Below are 26,986 nucleotides of genomic sequence, written 5' to 3'. Positions count from 1 at the left end.
ATTGGCGAAAAGGCCAGGATATTCTACATACAAATATACACATGAGATTCTCGCTGTGTTGATAGATGCGATACATGATTGTGATTAATGGGAAAAGAAGACATCTGACGGTTTTACAAGTACTCCCCCCCAAGACAATTATTTTGAAATAATGACTGGAAGACCTGTTGAATGTCAATCATGGTATCTTTTGGGAGTAGGAGCTGACCCCGAGTTTTTGATACCTGCAGTTATGGGGCGGCTTTGACTGCTGAACCGTCCGGCAGTTTTGCCGAGCGGATGACATCCTTAGTGCAGCCCTTGGGACATCCTCAGCTACGTTTTGGGATGCCAATCACTTCATCCGAGGCCTTGTTTTGTGGAGGAATTCTGGGACACCTTCCAGTTTCCTCCTGAGTTCCACTGTCCATTAGGAAGGCTGGCTTTAACCTGTTGACAGATATCCAGTCTTCCCGCCCATGGATGTTGAAGAGGTAGGCCTTGGATGTTCTACTGATGACTTGGTATGGTCCTTTGTATGGTCTGGTCAAGGGTGGGCGGTGGGTGTCATTCCTCATGAAGAAGTGTGTACAGGTATTCAGGCCTTCTGGGCTGAAGTTATGGGTTCTGTCCGCGAAAGTCTTTTGGCAGGGTGCGAACTTCTTTGCAATTTCTCTTAACCTTGGAAGGGGCGTATCAGGGGTGTCTGGCTCCGTGGGGAAGAATTCTCCAGGTATGGCTAGTGTTTCGCTGTAGACTTTCTCTGCGGGAGACTTGTTGCCGTTTGCCCTTGGTATGGTGTGGAGACCCAGCAGGACCCAGGGCAGCTGCGCCTTCCAATTTTCGTCAGTGCAACGTGCCATCAGAGCTGCTTTCAATGAACGGTGGGTTATTTCCACCATACCTTTGGCCACAGTGTTTTACGCCGTCATACTGTGGAGTGTTGTCCCCATCAGGTGAATGCCCAGCCCCCTGTCTGTACTTGTCGTCCGGCACATAGAAACAGGCTTATCCAACTTGACAGTAGGGCTTCAGCGCAGGCGCTTGTTGATGCTTTCTACCATTGAGGTTGCTTCCGGCCATCTTGTGGAACGGTCTGATTGTCAGGAGGTATCTGGTGCCCCCTGATTGCAGCAGAGGTCCTACGACGTCTATGTGGATGTGCCCGAAATGCTGTCGTGGTTGAGGGATGTCTCCGATGCCCAATTCCGTATGCTGGGTGATCTTACCTGTCTGGCACAGCATGCAGTTCTTCGTCCATTCTCGTACGTCCTTCCTGATCCCGTGCCACATGAATTTCTTTGTCATCAGGCGCGTTGTTGTTCTGTCCAGATGGATGAGACACCTGTGGATGATGTCGAACGCCTGCTTTCTTCGTGACGCGGGTATCAGGGGGGTGGGCAGCCTGTGCTGGTGTCGGAGAGAAGTGTTGATCCAGATCCACCCACTGGCACATCTTCCCACCTCAGTGCAGTAAGTGCTGTGTGGTAAGCTGCGGTTTCCAGGTCTGCGGCCTGTTCCTTCACCAGGTCTTCTTAGTCTATGCCCAGGTGGACTGAATTTATTTAAATTCTTGATAGGGCGTTGGCTACTGGGTTCTTCTTGCCAGGGATGTAACTGATGGTACAGCCGAATTCGGAGATAGCAGCCAGGTGCCATTGCTGTCTTGCCGACCATGCATCTACCGCCCTCGTGAATGCATGTACCAACAGCTTGTGGTCTGTCAAGATGGTGAAAGGGCTGCCATCCAAGAGGTACTTGAAGTGCTGCACAGCTGGGTAGATTGCCAACAGTTCCCTGTCGAATGCACTGTAGCAGGTCTCCGGCGGCTTTAACTTGCGGCTAAAAAAGACAAGTGGGCGGGGGGAACCATCTACTATCTGCTCCAGCACAGCTCCGCAGGCGACATTACTGTCGTCGGTGATAAGTCTCAGGGGGGCGGTGGGGTCTTGATATGTTAAGGTGGTGGCTTTGGCGAGGGCTGCCTTCATCTGTTTGAACGCCTTTTGCTGCGGGGCTTCCTAAGTCAGTGCTTTCGGCTTCCCCTTCAGTACTCTGGTTAGGGGATACATGATGCTGGCGATGTCCAGCATGAAATGTCAGTAGTAGCTGACCATGCTCAGGAACTCCTGCAGGGGCTTGATGGATTTGGTGCTGGAAACTCCTTCACTGCATTCACCTTAGAGGCCATGGGGCGGACACCTGCCAGAGGGACCTTGTGTCCCAGGAAGTCTACCTTCTCCACTCAAAAGGTACATTTATCGAATCTGACAACCAAACCGTTCTCCTGAAGGCGTTTCAGCACAGCCCGGACGTGACCCAGGTGCTCCTCCGGGGACCTGGAGAAGATCAGGATGTCATCCATGTAGCATACACAGAAAGGTAGGTCCCCCAAGATGCTGTCCATAAGGCGTTGGAATGTGGCCCCATTCCTGAGGCTGAAAGAAGAGTAGGAGAAGGTATACGTCCCAAACAGCATGATGATGGCTGTCTTCGGAACGTCGTCAGGATGTACTGGTACCTGAAAATAGGACTGAAGCAAATCCAATTTGTGAATATCTTGGCCCCGTGGAGGATGCCTGTTAGGTCCTGCATGTTTGGCAGGGGTTAGAGGTCCGGTGTTGTCATCAGGATCAGCTGACGATATTCCCCACAGGGCCTCCAGGAACCGTCTGGTTTTTTCACCATGTGGAGGGGGAACGCCCATGGACTCAATGCCTTTCTGCAGATACCCATCCTTTCCATCTCGGTGAACGCTCGTCGGTGGAACTTGGCATGTGTCGGTGGGCCTGTGGTGGTGATGTGGTGATGGATGCCATGCTTGGCCTGGGTACCTGGCACCTGATGCAGTTCTGTCTTGAAGACATCTGGGAATTCGTGGAGGGGGGCGTTGTATTTGTTTGATGAGATGGAGCATATGGCGGGCATTCCCAGTCTGGTGGAGAGTGGTCGGGAGCAGCAGGTTCCGGTATCCAGCAGGCGTTTTTGGCCGATGTCTACTAGCAGTACGTGATGTGCGAGGAAATTGGTGCCCAGTAAAGGAAACTTGACATCCGCGATGAAGAAGGGCCATTCATATTTATGGCCCAGGGTGGATATTCTGCGGGTCCGAGTTCTGTAGCAGAGGATGGGGCTTCCATTTGCGGCCACTAGTGCAACTTTGGTGCTGGACGTGCAGTCGCGGTCCTCCCTCGACGGTGGAAATACCGACTGCATAGCCCCAGTGTCTACAGCATCTGTCGTCTTGATATGGCGTCGTGGATGAAGAATCCTACTGGCTGGGGTTCCTTAAGGTTTGTGGCCACTGCTGTTATGGGTGGCCACCTTTCTAGTTTTTTGTGAAAGAACAGGGGATCTGCAATTTCTGGAGTCACTTCTGAACCTCCGATGGAAGTAACACCAGGCTGGATTTGTCCTCGTCTTCTAATGCTACGGCGGTGCCTTCTTCCTGTATGCCACGTTTGTGTCCCCCACTTCGGATTCTTCTGCTACTAGGCTGCAGGCTGCAGGTGCTGCAGCGTGTTTGGAGGCCTTGGAGGCCTCTTGGAGTTTGTGTGTGACGTTCACAAATTCGTCCATTGAGAGGGAGTCTGTTTCCATGATTTGTGCCCTCGCCTCCTGTGGAAGGCGTCGCAGGAATATTTCTTGCAAAAGCTGATCTCTCTCCTCCATCCGTCTGAGTCGATGCCTGGCAGCACCAGGAGACCTCATAGTTTGTCCGAGGCATCCCTGGGTGATGCATCCCCAGGGGCTGGGTCATCCGGTCGAGGGCGTTGGGCTCTCTCTGGGATGTGCATGGAGCATGTGTCGATGAGTTTCTCTCGTAGGTCTCTGTACTTGACTTTGCCCGGCTGCGAGACCAACCACGGGGTGATTTTGTTGAAGACCTCCTCCGGCAGCGTTGTCATGGTGACGTCTGCTTTGGTTTCCTCATCTGTGATTTTTGCTACCCAGAAATGGACGTCTGCCCGCAGGAACCAGGATGCGGCATTTTGCTGCGAGAATGGTGGGAGTTTTATCGCCTGGCTTATTGCTGCCTTCAAAGGCGAGAAGGGGATGCAGAGGATCTGTGTGTCCTTGGAATGACTTTCTACCTCAGTGTCTGACATTTTGCTTCACCCCAAAATGCAAAATAAGCTCTATATTTAGTCCGTTAATGGTGTTTGGGGCTCGTTTGAAGTCAAAACTATACACTGTGTGGTTCCGTTAATAACTTCTGAATACGGTCGACATAAATCATAATTGGCAGGGCCAAACCATTCAAGAACGCCAGAACATACCTGAAGGAGGTTCGCTGTAATTAGTCCGTTAGTGGCGTGGGTGTTCTCCGAGGAAGGAGCTTTGAGAGGCCTAGACTTTGTCACCGTATGGTTCTGTTAAAGGCTCTCTGAAGGCCAAGCAGCCATAGTGAGTCTGTTAATGGTGAAGCCAAAACCACTGTGTTTACTGTCGCTCCTTGGGTCACAAGGTGTGAGGTCAAAGAGACAAAACTGGGTACTGACTGATTTATTTACCTGAGCAAAGGCATACATAGCAACGTGAGGACGGAAATGAAGTGCCCGACCTTCGATTGCCGTGACCTGCACGCTGAGTGAGAGCAATTTGTGTTTGTTAACAGTCAATCAAATAGCAATAATAAGAGACATAATGGACATACAGTAATAAAATATATATTGGCGAAAAGGCCAGGAAATTCTACATACAAATATATACATGAGATTCTCGTTGCATTGATAGATGCAATACATGATCGTGATTAATGGGAAAAGAAGATGTCTGACATCTTTACAAAGCAAACAGCGCAAAATTTCAAAGTGTCCAGTAGAATCACTTGCAAAAATTCATTAATGTAATGTAAACCCAAAACTTTGTATTTGAATTTGTAACTTTCCTCAATAATTAATCAATTAACGTAATCAAAATGGCGGCTTGGGTAACAGCCATTATAAGCCTTCTCAGCCATTATGTAAATGAGTCCAACCAGGAACTGCTACGGACTCAACCGGCAGAGACATATCAGGATCTCATTAAGAAGATCGAAAGAGATCATGACGAACTTTCCGATATTTTTAGGCCTGGTGTCAAGTTAGAGGACGTCTCTATTGAAGATGTGTGCAATGCACTCAGCGAGGCTGGAGCTGTTAAAGGTGCCCTTCACGGAAGAGTCTCACAGATTTCCAAGACTTGTCAACCGTCTCAAGGTAAATTAAGGGAGATTAAATTACCTGTCTTCAAAGGGAATATGATCAAATATGCAACATTCAAACAGCTTTTTGATGCCTATGTGCACAACCATTCAGAGCTAAATCCGATCACCAAGTTCACACACCTACTTGGCATGCTAGAGGAAGAGCCACTTACATTGATAAAGTCACTGAGCATCACCGCGGAGAACTATGATGTAGCGATCCATTTGCTAGACAAGCTATATGGTAACTCACAACAAACGTTAGCTCTGTTATTCAATCGCCTCGGGGATTTGCGTATCCCTACCTTTGGGCACGAAAGCCTCAGAAATTTCTGAAGGGAACTTGTTATTGTTTTGGAGCAAATTGACAAACTTAGTCCCATGTTAGGCAGGGAAGGGATAGTACTTAACTTAGTGAACAAGAAACTTGTTGCAGGGGGAGTTTATCCGCAAGTTGTCAACTTTTTGTGCAGGTCAGATTATTCAATAACCGAGTTGTACAATGCTTTAGACTTTCACATTCATACTTTGAGCGACATTGCAATTATGACGCCGTCTTCCAACTCCTTAAAGCCTAAGACCAAATAGCCATTAAATGCTGGTCGCGTCAAATCTTGCTCCTTTTGCAACAAAGGGCATTCCGCGAATGATTGTCGCAAATTTATTAGTGTAAATTACCGTAAGAGGGTCTTAATGCAAAACTAATGATGTTTCAACTGTCTCATGAAAGGACACCGTAGTCATGAGTGCTGTAGTAACCAAAATTGCAAAAATTGTGGAGGATGTTACCATTGGCTCATTTGTTCTAGTAACCTAAAATCTAGTCAATACTTTAACATAGCTTCAACTAGTAATACCGTTCCTAGATCTAGCCTTGTCTAAAGCACCACTCATGATTAGAGCCAGCCAAAAGAGAACCCGAAGAGAGTTTAACATAAACAATCATTGTAAGAAATCAGACGAGAAGCTGTCTGTTAATGCTAATTGATTGAATTCTACTATTAGCGTGGACTTGCATCCTACTTTATTGCCGACTGCATCAGCTACCATTCGTAATAAAAATAACAAGAAGGAACGTGTGACCCAAGAATTTTTGGCACTGGAAGTCAAAGGAGCTTTATTAGTAGCTGTTTGGCCGCTGAATTGGACCTTCCCATCGTCAAAAAGGTTTCAATGAATATTGCACCCTTTGCAACTGATGTGATTAATGGAGAGTTTAATTTAGTAGCATGCTGGCTGATAATACGCCAATGAGTCCTGAGGTTACAGTTGTTAGCTTATGATAAAATAAACACGCCCATTCACAACATCGGGCTGATAAATGTTAGAGAGCATTTGCAACAAAAGGGTTACACACTTGCTGATCAGGAGGTTGAAAGTGACGCACTCGAGAGTGCAGAGAGTTTGATTGGAGCCGATTATTTCAATAATTTTGTATATGGCTTAAAGAAATGTGATGGCATTAACTTATTTGAAACACCTAACCAGGTATCCCCTAATGGGAGGCGCCAAGGATGGGCTAGACAGGGCACTGACACATCTATTGTAAGATCATTACATGGATGTAGAATTTAAGAGACCGAGCATGACATTGATAAGTGGTGGAGATTAGATACGCTGGCCATTCAACCCGATAAGCAATTTACTGTTGTACACCATGCCTCAATGTGATGTGTTGTGAGCAGCGTCAAGCAAACCTCGCGAGGTTACCAGGTCAGTCTGCCATTCCATGATTGCGAGAGGCTGACTACTAATTACAAGCTTGCAACTGCTCACTTGAAATCGTTAGAAGCTTGTTTTAGTCGTGATCCCGTGTACCGTCAGCAATATTCTGATGTGATCCAAACATATGTAGATATCGGGTTCATTCAAAAAGTAACAAGCCCAGTCATCGAGGGCTATTATATGCCTCACTTTGAGGTAGTTAAGGAAAGTGTGACCACGCCACTCCAAGTAGTGTTTAATGCTTCTTCAAAGCAAAGTGGTGGACGGTCACTTAATGAGTGCCTGTATGCTGGCCCTAACTTAGTAGAAGTATTGTTTGCTTTGTTACTAAGATTCAGATCCAAGCTTTATGCTGTAACAGCAGATATTTCTAAGGCATCTCACCGCATTCTCCTAGACCCCAAAGATGCCAAATATGCACGTTTTCTGTGGCCAGAAAATTCATCCCACATTACCACCTTTGAGTTCCAAGTACAGGCAGTCCCCAGTTTACGATGGGGTTCTGTTTTTCCACCGCGTCGTGAACCGAAAATCGTCGTAAACTGAAAAATCGTTGAAAATCGTAAAAAATCCTAAGAAAACCTTACTTTTAATGCTTTGGGTGTATTGAAAACAATGTAAACTGCATTTTTATTGAGTTTTTCATCAAAAAACCTCCAAATTTTTATAATTCTGCCGTTTTGGAGCCATATTTCTTCCGTCAGATCTGTGTATGACTCGTTGTAACCCCAGAATATGCGTCGTAAACCAGGAAATAATTTCTGATGAATATATTTGAAAAGCGTCGTAACCTCGGAACATCGTAAGCAGGACCCGTCATAAACCAGGGACTACCTGTAGTCGTATTTGGTGTAACCTTGAGCACCTACCTCTTGCAGTATTTGGTGTAACCTTGGGCCCTTACCTCTTGCAGCAAGTCTTACAAACTCATCTGCAGAGGGAGGGTAGAGATGAGCTCTTAAAGCACTTTTATGTTGATAATTTCATTAAAACTTTTGATTCAGTAGAGGACATGATAGAAAATTCAATCTGAGTCAAAGCAATTTTGGAATGTGCTCACATCCCACTCTGGATGGGCTAGTAACAATGTGCAATGTGATTATGAAGTTCATACTGAAGAACCAGTAGAAATTCCAATTTTATATGCATAATTTACCATATAATTACATAGCTATTAGTTTCTACTTTATGTGGCAGCTCAAAATTTAAAATTCGTGGTAGCACTCTTTTTGTCTTGGGTTTAGTTATACTGCCCTGCCCACTTTCGGAGAAGGATAGGTACAACACAGCTAAAGAGCTCAATTCGTTTCTGCCGGTCAATGACTGAACTCTTGGTCACTGGCAGCTCTGAATTTGTTGTTTTTCACCGGATGGTTGCTGTTATTCTCAATTTGGTGAAGTACTTTGTTCTTTTTTTCGTTCGTTGTTGGTGTTAATTAGCTTAGCTAATTTAGAATTTTCTTTTTGTGGTTTTTGATTTTGTCTTCTCGATTGATTAACGACCGTGGATTCTAGCCAGAATGGGTTGACTTCAGCCAATATGGCAATTACAATGTTGTATTCGTGCAGGGCAAGTTTGCTCTGAACTTTGTTGTGGGGTTGTAAAGACTGGGATAAGGGAAGTGGAAGACTCTTAATGCATATTTAGATAAGTTACAGTGTGACAGACTTAAGAAAGCTACTGCTAGGGCTGAAGCGAAGGCTTCCACCAGTCAGGTTTTGTCTCCGAGGGTTGAAGTGGCTGACTTACCTGTTCCTGCAACACCTGAGACCACTTTTCCTCTATCTCAAGTTATCCGACTTTCCCTGCGACTCCAATCCCTGGCTGTCATTCCTCTGATCCCAACTCCATTGCCAGCTTAGAAGCTTGTGTTGATAGGAAATTTGATCTGAGTGAACACCGTTTCCCAGATTGGGAACCCAGTGCATGTCCTCATGGACAGATTCAACAGTGTTAGTGCAGTGTCAGTAGAGCGGCGTGCAAATCCCACTGATGTTCCTAGACCAAGGTCCCTGAAACTCCCCTTTGCTCACCTGGGAGGAAGAAACTGGCAGTCCAAGGGAGGCCGGTGGGGTTTGCCCATGAGTAGTCACTGCCTCATCTGAGCCTGTTGTCCGCTTATCCCAGGACTTGGATGATCGCTGTTGGAAAGGCATCCACTTGGATGTACATGCTTTATTGTCCAATGACTTGGACTCTGGCACTCAAAAGCGCAGTCAGCACTTTGCCAATGTTTCGAGACCATTGAAAAGGTCTGGTGCTCCAATGGATGAAGACGTTCCCCCGACTCATAAGGTAGTATTGGATAGGAAGCTCGAGCCCTCTTCCTCCTGTGGTTTTGGGATTCTCCTCAAGTGATTGCTCCCTTTCGGAAATCCACCGAGTGCCACAAAGTGTCCAAGAATGAGTTAGTCCAGTGTATGGACATAAAGGAATGTAATGGGAAAATTATTCCTTTAAATATTATTGATTTGTTTAGGAATTGATTCATCATCCTTCTCTAATATCTTTATACTACTGTTGGGAAGTGAACTATAAAATGTTTTCATTTTCGTTGTGGACATCGAATGGGAAAAGTGTAAGCCACCCTTGTTTTGTTTTTTCTTTCGCTCTGAAGTATGGGAAAGGTCCTGAATCTTTCGAGCATATTGGTAAAAAAAGAAACTGATAGGGACGAGAATGGTTGGTGTGAAAAGGACGTAAAGTGGTCCAAATTTTGGCTATTTTTCCAAATTATTAATACAAGTTATTATCTATCCCTTGAAGGTAAGCTTTTAAAGTCATAATATTACCGTTGTTCATTAGTTGGAACAGATCACTATCATGAAAAGAACAGTAGCAGACAAAGACTTGCAGCGTTGTTGCATGCCCAGTCAAACGTGAATGCAACGAAAACGTGAAAAAGTTTTTGAAGTGAAGTATTCTTCATGTTCGTTAGTTGTCATGGGGTTTTGCTGTGTTAGTTTGAGTTGTAACTTGCCGTTTGATGGGGTTGTAAATTAGAAGAGATAGTTATAAATTTTGTTTGTGTAAAGGTTTTGTAGATACCAGCGCCTAAAGGGTATGGGGAAATGGCCGTAAGAGGGCATCTTGGGTTTACCCTACCTCCCTCATGGAAGTTTCCACTGAGATCACGATCTTAGACTGGGCTTTTTAAGAAGGCCTGAGACTAATCCTGTTTGAATGAGGAATTATGACTATTTTTGTTAAAAATAGCTTGGCTATGACAAAAAGTTCATGAAAACTTAATTACTAGTTGAGCATACCCTCATTAAACTAACCTAACTTGTGGCCTATTGTAACCTAGTAAAAATCAGCCATGTAAAGAGGCATAGGCTATCCTTAACGGTTTCTGAAGAGGCCTAGAATAGACTATATCCTGTTGAAAGGCACCTTGCCTAGTTTTACTGTCATTTTAGTTTAAGTGCTGGAAATCTTTGGTAGCCTTATCCATTGAATGTTGTTTACAAACATTTAGTACTGATGGGATAGATCAAATGATTTACACCTTACTGTAAATTAATTGATTCCAGGGCTGCTCCATGTCTGATACTTGTCCTATTATGAAGGAAAAGTGCCAGATGGAGTTGATATATTTTTTGAAGTCTCTCAATGTAAAGAGTTATTTTTGTTGTTGTTTTAAAATACTCACTTGTGTTGTTTTTCTTGAAATAAAAATTAAATAAAAGGAATATTTCAGGGACCTAGTTCAGAGTCCTGAGAGTATTATGAGCTGGATCTAGTCCAGGAGTTATAAAGACTATGTAAATTAACAAGTCCGGGAGACTAGGCCAGGGAGAAATTTGGGGATGTAATGAGTAATAAAGAAACGAACTGAGTACCAGAGTTTTCTTCAGTACCATCGTACCTTACCACTAAAATGGAAATCAGCACTTGAATTGCCTCCCAGTGGGAAGACATCACCTGGCCTCATCAGTAATAAGACCCATACACCCAAGAGCATATCATGTATAGCAGGTGGACAGGCCTGCCAGTGAGGCAGCGAAACGTGGGGTTTCATACCCACCGGAACAACTTGACACAGTACCATTCTCCGACCCCTGTCTCCAGGCAAGAAGACTGACAACAGTGCATCTGTATAGTAGTGGATTATTCTCTCTTTTCTCGTGTTTTAATGTCTTGGTGGGGGAAGGAAGGACATCCAAAGAAGTCCGAGTTTAGTGGGCTTGTGAGGACCAGTGTCCGAGCGACATTGTGGGCAATCTGGACATTTGGTAAGTGTCCGTGCATCCCAAGAGTGATCGGGGTTGTTGCATTCAGCTCATGGAATGAACTGTCCGGTGTCCTCATTTAGGTGCCCAGCAATGGTTGTCCTCCCTTTGGGCGCATAATGTCCAATGTAATATCAGATCTGTCTGCTAGATCCGTGAGAGACGTCTAGGGACCGATGCATCCAGTGTTAGTGAATGTGATGTTTGAACCGCCTACCAGCAAAGTGTGACGCCACAGGTGGGACTTTCTAGGGCATGTTGTCAAGTGTATGGTTCAGATCCTTCCTTAGTTCCTATTCAGCACAGCTAATTATCTTGAAACTTTACAGAAGCCATCTGACAGAGACTCAGGTTCAAGAGCCTCCGTGCCCCCAATTTCCTCAGAGGAGGAACCTGTGGAGGATGACACTCCCACATCGAACTATTTGAGGGGTTCTTCCTGAGTGTGCATCCAGACTTTGTTTTCAGTAGCCCTTTATCTCCAGGTTCGGTGTTTAAACGTAAGAAACCGGAAGAACGTGACTAGGTTACTGAATGGTCGTTTCCTCCTTGTCCAGGAAGGCGTGTGAATGCCAAAGTGTCAAGAAGAGGGACGTGGTAAAGCAGTATTTTGTTCGGATGAATTCTTGATGATATGACAGAGAATCTGTCGATTCTACTGGGAAGCTCCATCTTTGGGAGTTTCTGCCCTCCTCTCAACTGAGTCTCATTGATGCTACATGTTGGTCAGCCTTCTCATTCGCAGGTTTTGAACTTCATCAGAGTTGGACCATTTGCTGAAGGATATTTTAAGGTCTTTGAGGTTTTGAGTTTCAGTGATTAGACCATGGGTGATTGCTAAGAAGATCGAATGCTCATCACTTGCAAGAAATTTTGCCTCAGATTGGTTGGGGGTTCAATGAGCAGATCAAGCAGTGAGGACAGCTTAGTTGAGCTAGCCACCATTTTCACTACTGGTGTTCTTAAGAACGGGATTTATGGTGCTCATTCACTGAGATTGTGGATGAAACTTGAGAGTTCTTCTTTTCTGTTTGCTTCCTTAGACAGTAACAGCTTGTTTCACAGGAGATCTGAGAATGAATGGAGGAGAAAAGAAATCCACCAAGACCTCTGAATGTCCACCAAGAGGACTATGATCCCGAGTCCTTCCGCTTCTGTTCCTCCTACCAGGACGATTGCTCCGTTGGCTCAGCAACGTTTCTAGGGAGTAGAGGTCACTTTCAGTCCCATCCAAGAGCATCAATTTGTACATCCAGTACAACCCAGCAAACAACCTTCCAACAGACCTGCAGTGTGAAAGTTACCTGTGTTGGTTGGGAAAGGCTAAAATTTTTGGGCAGGTGGGAGTAAGAAAAGTAGATCCTTGAATAAATTTGTTTGGGGAGCCAGCATTTCCCTTCAACCTTTAGTAACCTCTCCCATAAAACTGACAGCCTACTCTGTAGGCTCAGAGAGAGAGCCCTATCTCAGGAAGCTGCAATGGTCGTTGCTCGAGAAGCAGGTACTGGAGGAGGTCGAGGACACGAGCACAGAGGAATTTTACAATCACCTTTCATGTTCCCAAATCACTTGGGGGTTGAGACCTGTCCTGTCTCAGTGCTCTGAACTATGTGTCCAAACTACAAAGTTCAAGATAGAAACGAATCAGTCCTGTCAGCCATCTATCAGCTAGATTGGATGGTGACAACAGATATGCAGGATGTTTATTTCCATGTTCCAGTTCACCAGAGTTGTTGGGAATTATCTGAGGTTCATGTTCCAGGACAGGGTCTTCCAGTTTCAGGCCCTGTATTAGTTCTGTCATGGCCCTTTTTCACGTGGGTTCTTACTTTTTGCAAAGTGGTTTTTCACAGGAATCAACTGTGTTGGCGACCTGGACGATTGTCTCCATTGCTCCCATCAGAAAATGCACGGAGGACCTTCAGAAGACCCTCCAACTTGTGCAAGACTTAGGATTGTTGATAAACTTCAAGGAATTCCAGTTAGTCCCCACACAGACGATTCTATATTTGGGGATAGTGACAGATTCTCTGAATTCTCGGGCTTTTCCGTCCCAGCAAAGGATTCTCAACTGCATCTTGAAAGTCCGAAAATTCACTTCTCTTCTGTCCTGCTTGGCCAATGCTTTGATGAGCTACAGTTCTACCTCAGAGCCAACTGGCGGAAGAAAATATTTCCGGATTTGTTTGTCTTCCAAATCACCCTTGAAATCAAGGAGGACCTTCGGTGGTGGCTGGCAGGGGAGAGATTCATGATGAATGTCACTGTCTCCTGTGAACCCCAACCTAATGTTGTACACCAACACATACGATCTGGGTTGGGGAGCCCTTCTCAATGGTTTAGAAGTTTCAAGTTTATGGTCACCGATGGAAAGAGATCTTCACATAAATGTAAAAGAGTTAAAGGCGATACACCTGGCTCTTTCAATTCTTTGTGACAGAGACCTTCAGAAGGACAGTTGTGGTTCATTCAGACAGCATGACCGCACTGGCCTACATCAGGAACCAAGGAGGAACCCAATCTTTTTTGCTGTGCGAAGCAGCCAAAGACTTCCTTCTATGGGCATAGAACAACAGGACTACTGTTCTGACCCGCTTCGTCCAGGGCAAAACGAATGTTCTTGCGGACGAACTGAGTTGTGGCAAACAGGTTTTACTGACAGAGTGGACACTCAATCCATATGTGTGCACCGACCTGTGGAAGTGGTGGGGAAAGCCGTTGGTAGACCTGTTTGCAATGTCAAGAAACCACTGTCTCCCTCTGTACTGTTCCCCGACGCCAGATCCACAAGCTTGGGTGATGGATGCCATGTTGCAAGATTGGTCGGATCTCGATGTCTAAGCCTTTCCTCCCTTCGGCATTGTAAGAGAAGTGTTGAGGAAGTTCAGCACCCACAGCAACACTTCAATGACCCTAGTGGCTCCCTTTTGGCCACACAAGGAATGGTTCCTGGACCTTCAGAGTCTACTAGCCCTTAAACGCCAAGCCTCTATTTACAAAAGTGTCTGCCGTATGCCGGCAGGGTTTGGGAGTTAGCGCCGAAGCGGAAATAAAGTTTTTTTTTTAAATCACAGCACGCTTAGTTTTAAAGATTAAGAGTTCATTTTGGCTCCTTTTTTTCTCATTGCCTGAAGTTTAGTATGCAACCATCAGAAATGAAAAAAATATCATTATCATATATAAATATTGCAATATATGACAACGCAAAAAAAAATTTCATATATAACTGTATACAAATCGCACTGTGAGCAAAATGGTTAAAGCTAATGAGCTATTTTTTTTCGTTGTACTGTACACTAAATTGCGATGATTTTGGTATATCATATAACAAATTGTAAAACGATCAAAGCAACACAGAGAAAATATTATCACAAAATGATGCATGAATTCGTAATGCAGGGATGTATAAATTTTTTTTTTTTTTAAATTCACCATAAATCGAAATATTGTGCTAGAGACTTCTCGTTTGTTGCAAAATGAAGGTAAACGATTGAATATTACTAGAATGTAAGAGTTTTAGCTTACAATTGCATTTTTCGACCATTTCGGTCAAGTCAAAGTTGACCGAAGGTTGAAATTTTGGCACTTACCGTGATTTATATGAAAATATTTCAAAACTGATAAAAGCTACAAGTATCAATTATTTAGTTGTATTCTACATGAAATTGCGCACATTTTCATATATAAAACTTTATGTAACGGCTAATATAAAATGGTGCAAAAACTACGACAAAGTGACTAAAGAATTTCTGAGATTTCCAGCAGAGTTAGCGCGCGCGGACGTAAGGAAAAAGTTTTTTTCAAAAATTCACCATAAATAGAAATATTGTGCTAGAGACTTCCCGTTTGTTGCAAAACGAAGGTAAATGATTAAATATTACTAGAATGTAAGAGTTTTAGCTTATAATTGCATTTTTCGACCATTTCGGTCGAGTCAAAGTGAACCGAAGGTTGAAATTTTGGCAGTTATCGTGATTTATATGAAAATATGTCAAAATTGATAAAAGCTACAACCATGAGTTATTTTTTGTTGTATTTTACATGAAATTGCGCACAGTTTTCATATATAAAACTTTATGTAACGGCTAATAGAAAACTGTGCAAAAATTACGACAGTGACTAAAGAATTTCTGAGATTGTAAGAGCCTGACGCCGTCTCTTCCAAATATGTGTGTGTTCATTTGTTCGTCGTCCATCGGAGTGGCGAGACGTTTGGGGGTCTTCACAAACAGAAACATACACACAGTTTGATACAGAAGATTCGTTGGAACATTATGAGTACATGATTAGAATGCTTGCATGGCAATGCAAGTAGTGGTGATTGTACATACATCAAGACAACAATGGTTAGGGAGAAACAGACGGAAATATTGTATGGTTGAAATTGCGTTCCTTTAGAGAAAGAAAACGAGATGCTCTTGTTGTCTTGTCCACTTCGATGGACGACGAACACACACACGTCTTTGGAGGAGATGGCGTCAGGCTCTGACAAGATTTTCAGCAGAGTTAGGGTGGACGTAAGGAAAAAGTTTTTTTCAAAAATTCACCGTAAATCGAAATATTGTGCTAGAGACTTCTCGTTTGTTGCAAAAGGAAGGTAAATGATTGGGTATTACTAGAATGTAAGAGGTTTAGCTTACAATTGCATTTTTCGACCGTTTCAGTCGAGTCAAAGTTGACCGAAGGTTGAAATTTTGGCACATCGTGATTTATATGAAAATATGTCAAAATTGATAAAAGCTACAACCATGAGTTATTTTTTGTTGTATTCTACATGAAATTGTGCACATTTTCATATATAAAACTTTATGTAACTGCTAATAGAAATGTGCAAAAATTATGACAAAGTGACTAAAGAATTTCTGAGATTTTCAGCAGAGTTAGCGCGCGCGTACGTAAGGAAAAAGTTTTTTTCAAAAATTCACCATAAATCGAAATATTGTGCTAGAGACTTCCCGTTTGTTGCAAAATGAAGGTAAACAATTGAATATTACTAGAATGTAAGAGTTTTAGCTTACAATTGCATTTTTCGACCATTTCGGTCGAGTCAAAGTCAACCGAAGGTTGAAATTTTGGCACTTGTCATGATTTATATGAAAATATGTCAAAATTGATAAAAGCTACAACCATGAGTTATTTTTTGTTGTATTCTCCATGAAATTGCGCACATTTTCATATATAAAATTTATGTAAAGGCTCATAGAAAACGGTGCAAAAATTACGACAAAGTGACTAAAGAATTTCTGAGATTTTCAGCAGAGTTAGCTGATGCTTTCTTTTGGGAAAAGAAAGAAATTCGTGCATGCGCAGCTGGGTCACGCTTGTAAACAAAACAACAGCGTGATCCGTGAACTCCCAGCATCCCTTGAGGCGCGTGATTTAAAATTTTTCTCAAACAAGGCCCATAAGTATTTTTCCCCAAATATTTAAAAAAACTTTTTGTAGTCGACGTATTTTACGTCCACTTGGCACCCGACAGACAATTTTTGTCGACGTAAAATACGTCCAGTCGGCGTTTAAGGGCTAGTAGACTACCCAAGGCTTCTACTTCAGAAGAGAAATCTTCTCAGACAGCCTCATTTTCATCGTTTTCACCTGGGCTTATCCATTCTCACTCTGACAGACTTCAGACTGTCAGGGAGCTTGTCAGAGTGAAAGGGTTTTCAAGGAAGGCTGCAGAAGATATTGCAAAATGCAGGGGACAACCTTCTGCTGCAGTCTACCAATCGAAGTGGACAGCCTCTTCTCAAATGGCTGTAGCTCAGATTGCAGATTTTTGTTCTTCCTAAGATCCTCGAAAGGTTTAGCTACTTCAACCATCAAGGGATACAGAGCCATGTTGAATTCTGTCTTCAAACACAGAGGAATGGACCTTTCAAAAAACCAGGATTTACGTGACTTGATAAAACCTCTGAATACTTGTAAGCAAGATAGAAGTTCTGAACTTGTGTGGAATTTGGATATTGTCCTCAAATGGCTCTCGGGCCCACCTTTTGAACTTCTAGAATTCTTCTCTTAGAGATCTGACAAGGAAGACGGTTTTTCTGATGGCTGTAGCACCAGCGAAAAGGGTTAGCAAGCTACATGCCCTTGATAAGAGAGTACGCTTCTCTCAAGGTGACGCTGTCTGCTCCTTGACTTAAGGATTCATGGCGAAGAACGAAGACCCTTCTAGTCCCTGGCCACGTTCCTTTCCAGTAAAGAGCTTGTCTAACATTCTAGGTCAAGCGGGTCAGGAGAGAGTCCTCTGCCCAGCTCGTTCTCTTTGCGAGTATTTATGAAGAACCAAGGAAGTTAGAGGCCCGTCTCTGAACCTGTGGTGTTCAGTTAAAAGCCCCAGTCCTCCGTTATCTCAGAATGCCTTAACATTCTTTTTAAGCACTGTGATTTCTGAATCACACTCTAGGATCCAGGAGGATGTCATTCCTTTATGTAAGGCTAAAGCACATGAAATTAGGGCAGTGGCGACTTCATTGGCCTTCAAACGAAATCTATCGCTGTCTTCTCTCCTGCAACACACATACTGGAGATGCAAATCAATTTTTGCAATGTTCTATCTGCGTGATGTGGAAACAGTTTATGAAAGTTACAGTACTCTAGGCTCATATTTCGCAGCTGTTATGGTGTTGGGTAAAGAGGGATAGAGGATTTTCTTGGTTTTTCCTCTATCCACTCTCCTTGAATAAGGATTGGTGTTTTTCTTGGAAGCCTGATTGGTACTGTGTCGAGAGTGCCATTAGTTGGCTTGAATTTTACACGTCTGTGGTGTAGGTTTTAATTTTCTGGCCATATATTGTACTGCGCCCAGGGCAAGGGCATGCACACATTTCGATGTGTCTTTTTGGATTGTTAGCTTTGGCAACCTGCGATTAATTCCTACGTTGCAAAGCACCCACTAAAGTAGAGGTGACTCCTGGCTTTACAGCCACGCCACTACAGGTCGAGAGGAGCTCTGACCAGAGCCAGTACCTACCCGCCGTAGCTCCCTCACCAGGTAAGGTTACAACAAGCATTTCACGATGCTAGCTAAATTTTCTATTTCATATTCATCACCATTTCTGAGTGTTTTTGAGTAATTTTGTCCATGTATCCCACCTCCTGTCAATGTGGGATTCAGCTATGTAATTATTTGGCAAGGTACCTGTCATTCCCATAGAAAAATGTGGGTGGGGCAGTATAACTACACCAAAAACAAAAGAGCACAACCTCGAATTTTAAATTTTGAGCTGCTGCGTAAAGTAGAAACTAATAGCTATGTAATTATTTGGTAAGTATATATAAAACCTTATTTTATTATATAAATGTCCTTTCTTGAGAAGACTTGGAACCGAGAATCCGACACTTTGTCACTCAAACCATTCAAGGGGAAGGGAATGATAAATGATAAATGGGTGCCCCCCAAAACAAAGATCCTGTCCTTAGTTGTGTCCAACTTTGACCCTTTAGGTCTTGTATCTCCAATTTTTGTCAAAAGTAAAACCTTTTTGCAAGTCTTGTGGAACGAGAAAGTGGGTCTGGATGTTGTGCTAACCCCTGAGAGAGCAGTAGAGGCAAGAGAAATACTCACTGATTTTTAAGAGATAGATAACTTAAAATTCAAAAGGAGAGTAGTTTCAGATAATTCAGAGTTACATGTTTTTTGTGATGCTGCCATGAAAGCCTATGGCGGAGTGGCTTATGCTAGAAACGTCAATGAGGAGACCTATCTCTTAACTGCCCATTTGAGAATTGCCCCTTGTAAGAAACATACACTAACGATCCCACGATTAGAGATAATGGCTTTACTCGTCAGGGCCAGACTAGCCAAGTATCCCAGTCAAACCTTTAAATTCAGTAAAGTAACGATCTGGGGATATAGTAAAGTGGCTATTGCATGGGTGGGTAGCAAGATTGAAAACAAAAGTACTTTCATAGTCAATAGGCCACGGGAGGCATCCGATATTCTACAGGAGTGTGGATTCGATTTACAGTATGTTTCCACCAAGTAGAATCCAGTGGATGTGCTGTCCCGTGGGCCAGACGTCAAGCAATTGCGTGAGCAATCCTTGTGGGCAAGAGGTCCAGCCATGTTACACATCCCAGGCTCCCTAGCCGTAATTGATGACTCACGAGACGAACTTTAGCCAGCACCTCCTGCTCCGTTACTTCACTTTTGGGAGAATGTATCCAACTACAGCTTTCTCTACAATATCATGCAACATGTTTGTAAATTCATGAAGATTAGATACATAATCCATTTACAAAGCTAGCTTATGTAGAACAATGCCATCATTGGCCCACTTTGTGTAGATATTTAGAGAAGGGTGGAGAAGCTTCTCATGAAATAATTAAATTTACCAAACAATTAAATTTAGTTTGAATTAATAGTGCAATATATTCTAGATATCGTTTGAAAAACGCAAATAGGACAATGAATGACTTGATCCTATTGCCCCCTAAGGGAAAAATGACATTTTTATAATGAAATGGTTTTATATTATATATACTTAAACTAAGAAAATGTTAACGCTTTCTTCTGGCCTACCAACATGAAACATCTTGAATTCTTGTGCAAGCCTTTTAACATCATAGCAATAAGTAAACTATCACTTATTATCATTCCAGCTGACTTGAGTGAACGTTGCCGCTGTCTCTGCTTTAACCATATAATCAGTCATGTTTTCACTCGCCAACATTTGGAGTGTGGTGAGTTGAGTGTACAGATTCAGTACTCTAGGCATGCTCTTTCCTAGATAATGGTTTTGAGGATTTCAGTGGCTTTCTTACCTTCATATCTGGCATCTCGAATTATTAACGAGAGACTTCTATCATCCAAAAACTGAACGAGTTCGCTGTATACTTTGCGATTCTTCTCCAGGTCTGGGGTATCAGATGTCAGAACATTGTGAAGTTGATGTGTTGTTAAATAACCACAAAACTCTTCCTCCCACAACTCATACCTATCCTCATCACCACTAATACACAGTCGAGAGCTGGGCCCATAACCTGTTATATTGTAGGACGTTTGTGGTGATAAATGAGATGTGCGGGGATTTAAATAACATGCAAAGTTTCCCTTGCAAAGACTCAGAGAGGATTTTATTTACACTATCCATTTCAGGGACCGCGAGTCATCGTTTTCTCAAATATCTTTCAAACTAATTGTTTGATCGAAATGGTACTTTGACACAGTGTACAAGACACCTCTCACTAATTTTTGATAATATAGTGCATTGTCAAATGGTGTTAGTTAAGGTGTTTACTCTTGACTTACATTGTGTTGCCAAGCATTGCCAAACTATGCGTTCGAACGTCCTTTATCCCCAACCTGTCCCTCCCTCTCCCTTCCCCTCCTCATCCCTACCTCAACCCACCTTCCTGGCCTCCCCATCTCCGCCCCTACTTCCATGTCTACGGGGGATGGCGGACGTTCGATTGTGTAATTAGTCCTGGTGACTCATGTGACTTTGCCTTTAAAAGTCAAGGGTAAACGCCTTAACTAACACCATTTGACAATGCACTATATTACCAAAAATTAGCGGGAGGTGTCTTGTACACTGTGTCAAAGTACCATTTCGGTCAAATAATTGATTTGAAAGATATTTGAGAAAAGTGATGACTCGCAGTCACTGAAATGGATAGTAGTGGTTTACCTATCTGCTGCTAGAGAGCAGAGCAAAAGCATCGATATAAATGGTGAACCTAAGTTTACCTTATCTTCTTCTAATATATATATATATATATATATATATATATATATATATATATATATATATATATATATATATATATATATATATAAATATTATATATATATATAATATATATATATATATATATATATATATATATATATATATATATATATATATATATATATATATAATATATAATTATATATATATATATATATATATATATATATATATATATATATATATATATATATATATATATATATATATATATACATACACACTTAAAAAAGTGATAAAGGGAACCAGCTGGAATTTTTGGAACCAGTATGTTAAGAAATCCATTACCAAAGAATCTAACAGGGGTGGGTGCAAGGATTGGACTAAGACCTTGTTTGTAAAGAAGAAGTTCGAATTGTTGCTAGATAATAAAGAAAAGCACATTTATCAGTGTTTAAAATCATAGGTGAAATAGTCCCAGAATGTCTAAAACTAGTAGGATACCCAAAGGAATATTTAGGATGAAGATGCGAGTGATTCCCCAAACCCTAAATCCCAGGGAAAGCTTTAACTATGATGGCAACCAGACTGAAGGTATTGGAATCAATTTTTTTACAAGCAAGGTCTCACTGCTTAAAAAGAAGCAAAAGTAGGAGGTGCCAGTCATAAGATAGCATGCAGATCCATACTTCCTTCATGTGCTTGCATTTTCACAAGAGTGATTATCTCTGATTCATCTTCATGTGTTCTTTAAGACAACTCACCTTAGCCTAAAGGAAATCACGCTCATGGTGACCTGCTTTGTAACTCGGCCTGTGGATAAAAATAACCTGGACTTGTCTTTCTTAAAACTTTTGATATTATATAAATATGCTTAGGTTACCTTGATCAGGTAATGAAGGATGTATTTAGCACATCCTTTCATGGACATGCTAATGAGGGAACTTAAAACGAAGCAGTGATCCAATCATGAGGACTTGCAGTCCATGATGTGGAGCAAAGAAAAGCCAAATAAAGCTACAGTCCTTAGAGTGAATGTCCCAGCTGGAAAAGGCATTGAAGTTTGCTGGCTGTATGGAGGGAGGAAAAGAAATTGTTGAAGCTGTTAACTAGTAGCAGGGGGCCTATGTAGGAGTGCAGCCCACCCACGTGACAGTCAACCCTCTTTTTTTTTTTACTTAAACAGGGACAAATACAGGATTTATGGTAAAAAAGATTTTAGGTTGGCATACCTAAGAAAAATGCATTTGGGAAGTTTTGTCTCACAGAGCTTGATTGCCACTGTTTTGAAGGAAATTGGAACATAAAGTTGTTAAACCTCGCAATGTCCTATACAGTCCGTTACTAAGACAAGAGACTGAAGGGATGGTCCATCATCAAGAATGACCAGCTTCTCACTCATGCGAATGAGCAGGGGAAGGCTTGCTCCTTTAACTCCCCATACAGCCAATCATAACATGTGATAAGCTGTCTTTCCTGCTTAAAGCATGGGAAATCAAGGTAGGTCGTTTGCAAGCATCATCATCCCAGAGATGAAAGATAATAAAGCTCTAAACCTTAACTCTTATAAAGAGAGGAGGGGTAGAACTCATCATGAAACTAAAGTTCTCACCGCCAGACCAGCATGAACACAGGTTAGACTGCCAACACATTGGGAAAGCCCGCCATTAGCCTTAGGTTATTAGATATAGTATATGCTAACTGATACTCTGACCACTTACGGGCATTGCTATAGTTTTGTTTCATTGCTTGTTGAATTACAAGTATAGAATATTCAACTTTTGAAACTTAATACTTATATATTTATTGTAGTCTATCAAAAATTAATAAAAAAAAGAAATTGCAAGCTGAAATTAACCAGTAATTTTATACAGATTTTATGTCATGAGAATCTCAACAGTTGGGAATATAGTGACGTCCACTGACATCAGAATCTCAACTGAGATTCGGATGAGGACATATGCCAATTTCATCTCCAATGTAAGAGAATTATCATTAAACCAGTCCAAAATAGAAAATCATAAAAACTTTTGCCTATTTTTTCATTTTTTTTTTGCTTGCAACAACTGACAATAAAGCAAAACTAACTGCATCGCTGGAAAGAAATATTTGTACGTTTCCAGTTAAAGATATTTATAAAATTTGCTAATTTTCTAAGTATTTGGTTACAAAAAAAGTATATAAATTTTTGTTTTCAAATTACTTCAAGACACCATTTAGATTGTATAGCTTTGTTATTTTTAATCTGTAAAGATACTATAAGGCTCAGAACTGACCAAAAATGAACATCCTATCATGAGAGAGAAAAAATTGACAGGAAGTAGTAGCAAAACTTATTTCCATGCTCAAGCAGTATTCGAGAATGGAATGTGTTTTACCACAGACAAGTTTTTGAACCTCCAGAATTCTGACTGTAATAAGAAACTAACACTATTCAGATTTCATTCAAGGGTAAAGCTTCGTATTTAGCATTTAACACCTACTGGTAAAACTCTTATCCAGCTGAGAAGAGCAATGGAAAGATATGTATGTGGGAATGTGAGGAGGGGTTGCCTTCTAGTGAGGGTTACTCAACTGATGGCCGGTTCCTTGGTTAATGCCGTTTCACTCCGAGGGAATACAGCTTAAGGAAAATAGAATATTTTTACATTGCACAGCGTTAATAACCAAGACATTGTGATGCCAGTTTTAGTAACCATAAATCAATCAGTTCATTGCAGAGACGCAACCATTTCTATATAAGATTAGAGCATTTAGCATTAATGCGACACATTTATCATGTATGAATAGCAGACGTTGCAAACTGAGGGATGGGACAGAAATTTAGGTACAAAACCACTGACAGAATATAGCATTCTACTTTGTATAAAGAGGTATGTGAGACAAATCAATCCTTAGTGGTACAACATATTTTGTCTGATTGTCCCATCTTTGTCCAGTGGTGAATATTTTACATGGATCCCTTAAAGAAATCTTCAGCACTTTCAGTCCTTATTACAGGCTTTGCCAAACTCCCAAATGTAATATTCTTTGGTCAAGATAAAGAGCAAGTTAAAAATATTTACTCCTTTACTTTTCTTACCTTGGAGCTTGCAAGTTTCTGGAGACATTTGCACTTTCCTCTTCCTCATTCTTCTTGCAACAGGCACAGCAAACACGTCTATACATAAACCTGTTAGTAATAAAATAAACATGGTTCATTAATATAGTAAGACAAACAAGAAATATAATGAAAAATCCTGTACATCAATTATGTGTTATTGAGAAACCATTCTCTGCAGGTAGATTCTATTGCCCAGTAAGTGTCCAGCAAGACAACGACACCTGAAGAAAAGGAGGAAATGATGACCAATACCCCGCCGTCGTCCTCTTGATCGCAAGCTCCAATGTTTGCAAGATCTTCCTGTAGTGGTCCCCCTTGGATTAAGGCCTGATATAGTTGGAATCTTCACACTTTTGAGGATTTAAAGGAACGAAACCCGAAAATTTCTGTGGGAATATTAACTGTTTCTTCACTGTTCTTGTTAACTAACATCACTTTCACTTTTCCCTTTATAAAGTTCACTCATTTTAATAGTACAGCAGATGAGTAGAAAAATACTTCAGTTTGTGATACAAGCAAGAAATTTGGCACAAGTGCTCATTTTAACCCCCTCTTTGGAAAAATCTGGGTGTCCACGTCAAAGGCAGCCATTTCAAGATGGCCGCTAGTTGTTTCGATTTCTGACACTTTGAGTAAATCATTGTTGAAATAAATACATCAATCATTATTCAGATAATGTCTTCTTGGGTAGAAGAGTTAATTGAAGATATTACCAGAGCTCCTACCACTATATTTACCAATGTGACAAAGATGGCATACAAAGTGGCTGCCATGAAACATTTTGCTTGATAACTCTGCAACTAATATAGACATGAAATTTTTATCTATGCCTACATTTATGAGGCCAGAGAATCTGTTTCTAGCATTTCTATTGGCCCATTATCAATATTACATCTTGGAGAGGGACCCCATAATGCTACTGAAAAGTATACAAGCACAGTTCTGAGACTGGCTTTGACACTGCACCACTTGGTGGAGTTGGGTTTTTGGACTTAAGGAAGCAGGGGGGATATTTGTGAAGGAGTCAGGTAGCTCATTTACAGATTTCACCCTCTCCGACCAAAACTGTATTGGCTGATGCTCTTCTCCCCGGTTGTCTTTGGCAGGGTGCTGGAATACTGAAATGCTGGTCCCATGAAAAGAAATAGTAGCTGTAGTTGGTGAAGGGTTGTGATTGATGTTGTCCATGACTGCAGTGGTAAACGACCCCTTTCTCAAGACAGGTGGCCAGACTACACCCTCTTCCACATACTTGGTGACAGTGGCATCTCCCAGTCAGGCTGATATCTCCAGCACCCTGTCATAAGAAATGCTCATGCCATGATCATTAAGCATTTCTACCAGGCTTCTCTTCCTGGTTTTGGCATAGATAGCCATGCCCATGAACAATGGAAAACGAGTTTCCTTATTCTTTGAGTGTATATGTACACTTGGTCCTTCCTTTTGTTTAGAGAAGCAGTTGTCCTGCAGGAGCTGAGCAATATCCAGGTCTGACTTTGATGAGTCAAACCTTAGCTGCAACTTTGTGTCTGCTCCATGTTCGACCAAACTAGTGAACTGGAGCAGACTTTGAGGTATGGTATCATTAATGCGTCCTTCACCAAAGGTGGCGTCAAACCTGGACTGATGATTCAGAATATGCTTCCTCAGTGTCTCTGCTGCTTTAGCAATCACAAGTGTATCTGAGTAGTCAGATGCATGAGATAGGGTTAAAGCTACATCTTTCTGCAAGGAAAGTAGCACACTTCTTCCTTTCTTGTGTGCTTCTAATTCAGGGATTTCTGCTAACAGTTTGTCCTTTAATCTTGTTATATTTAACTGGGTGAGGCAATGCCCAATTGTTCCAGGTGCTGCTGGTGTAACTGGGATATGTCTGCAAGAGGAAATATGGCAGGACCATCCAAACTCAAGCTGGTTTCAATGATATAATTAACCAGCCCTGATAGAACCAATGGATATACATCTGGTTCTTCACTGTGACAGTGTTCTTTCCCAAGATTTCTAAGATAGGACTTCTCCCTATTGTAAAGGCCAGTGAGACATATGAGACAGTATTTCAGCTCTTGCGCAATTGCATCACCTGCACCTAGTTTTGCCCAATAATTTACCATCACTAAGTGTGTGAGTGCACTCATGTAGTCTCCTGTTGAGATTCATGGTCATTACTTGTCGAAGATCTGATACAAGTGCCAAATTTAAAAAAAAAAATGCATGCTTCATTGTCATGACTCATTCGATGCTGTTTAGCATGCTTTCCCTGTGGTTCACTACCTTCAACTGTAGATCTTTGCTATCTTGCATGATCAAGTTTTGCACTATTAAACATGACCCCACAGCTCTTGTGGTATTTTGACACGTTTGGTCGCAGTGTTGCCTCTGCTGTATGCCACTGCCTTCATCCAGCCTTGCTGGGTCAAAGTTAAGCGGCATTTCACCAATCCCCTGGAACAATGGCACATTGGTTGAAATCATTACGTACCCATCATGTTCAGGATTATGATGTACAGAGGTCAGGGGTGAAGTCAGACCTTCATTTTTCTTGTTTTCCTGGCAAAGACATTTGCTCCAGTCGGTCTTCCTTATGCTTGTGATTGAATTTACACTTGCCATTATGAGCTCTTGACTAAGGACGAGGGGTTATCCTTTCACCACCTTAATCTGATATGCACATTAATATATGGGATACAGCTAGGTTCGGTCGCCCTACACCTAGCCCAATCATTCATTCAGTGCTGTTTCAGTCCAATGTGATCTGTGCATCATCTAGGTAAGTACATGAACAAGCCATGTTGAGCCCCACTTACCCTTGGCTCGGCTCTCCCGTGTTGGCACCTCCTGTCAATTCAGGCATGGCTGTCTAACTAGATCTACCAAATATATATATACTTTCTACCAGCTAATTGATACGGGGCTACTAGACAGCATTTGGGACACTAAACTACTAAATTACACTAAAGCAAAGCTACTGTAGGTACAGCATAAATAAAGCAAGATTAACTGACACTGCACCCCATGCCGAGTTACACAGCAGTGAAGTCACCAATGTGCCCTAGTTGTGCGCTGACATTCACTCTTTTAAACTAA

The 26,986-nt window shown here is 42.0% G+C and overlaps 1 protein-coding gene across 3 annotated transcripts in view; it reads right to left on the bottom strand.

The window, feature by feature from the left end:
- The window catches only part of LOC136847885 (uncharacterized), a 288,188-nt gene that overhangs the window by 10,832 nt on the left and 250,370 nt on the right, over positions 1-26,986 (bottom strand). For all 3 annotated transcript variants that reach the window (XM_067119895.1, XM_067119896.1, XM_067119894.1), the window contains exon 5: positions 23,882-23,971. In XM_067119895.1, the coding sequence (XP_066975996.1) occupies positions 23,882-23,971 (90 nt within the window). The remainder of the gene's footprint in view (positions 1-23,881; positions 23,972-26,986) is intronic.

This window comes from Macrobrachium rosenbergii, chromosome 17 (genome assembly GCF_040412425.1).
Source record: "Macrobrachium rosenbergii isolate ZJJX-2024 chromosome 17, ASM4041242v1, whole genome shotgun sequence".
In the NCBI taxonomy this organism is placed as follows: Eukaryota; Metazoa; Arthropoda; class Malacostraca; order Decapoda; family Palaemonidae; genus Macrobrachium; species Macrobrachium rosenbergii.
The sequence above is the reverse complement of the archived record's forward strand: the minus strand, read 5'-3'. Positions and strand labels throughout refer to the sequence as shown.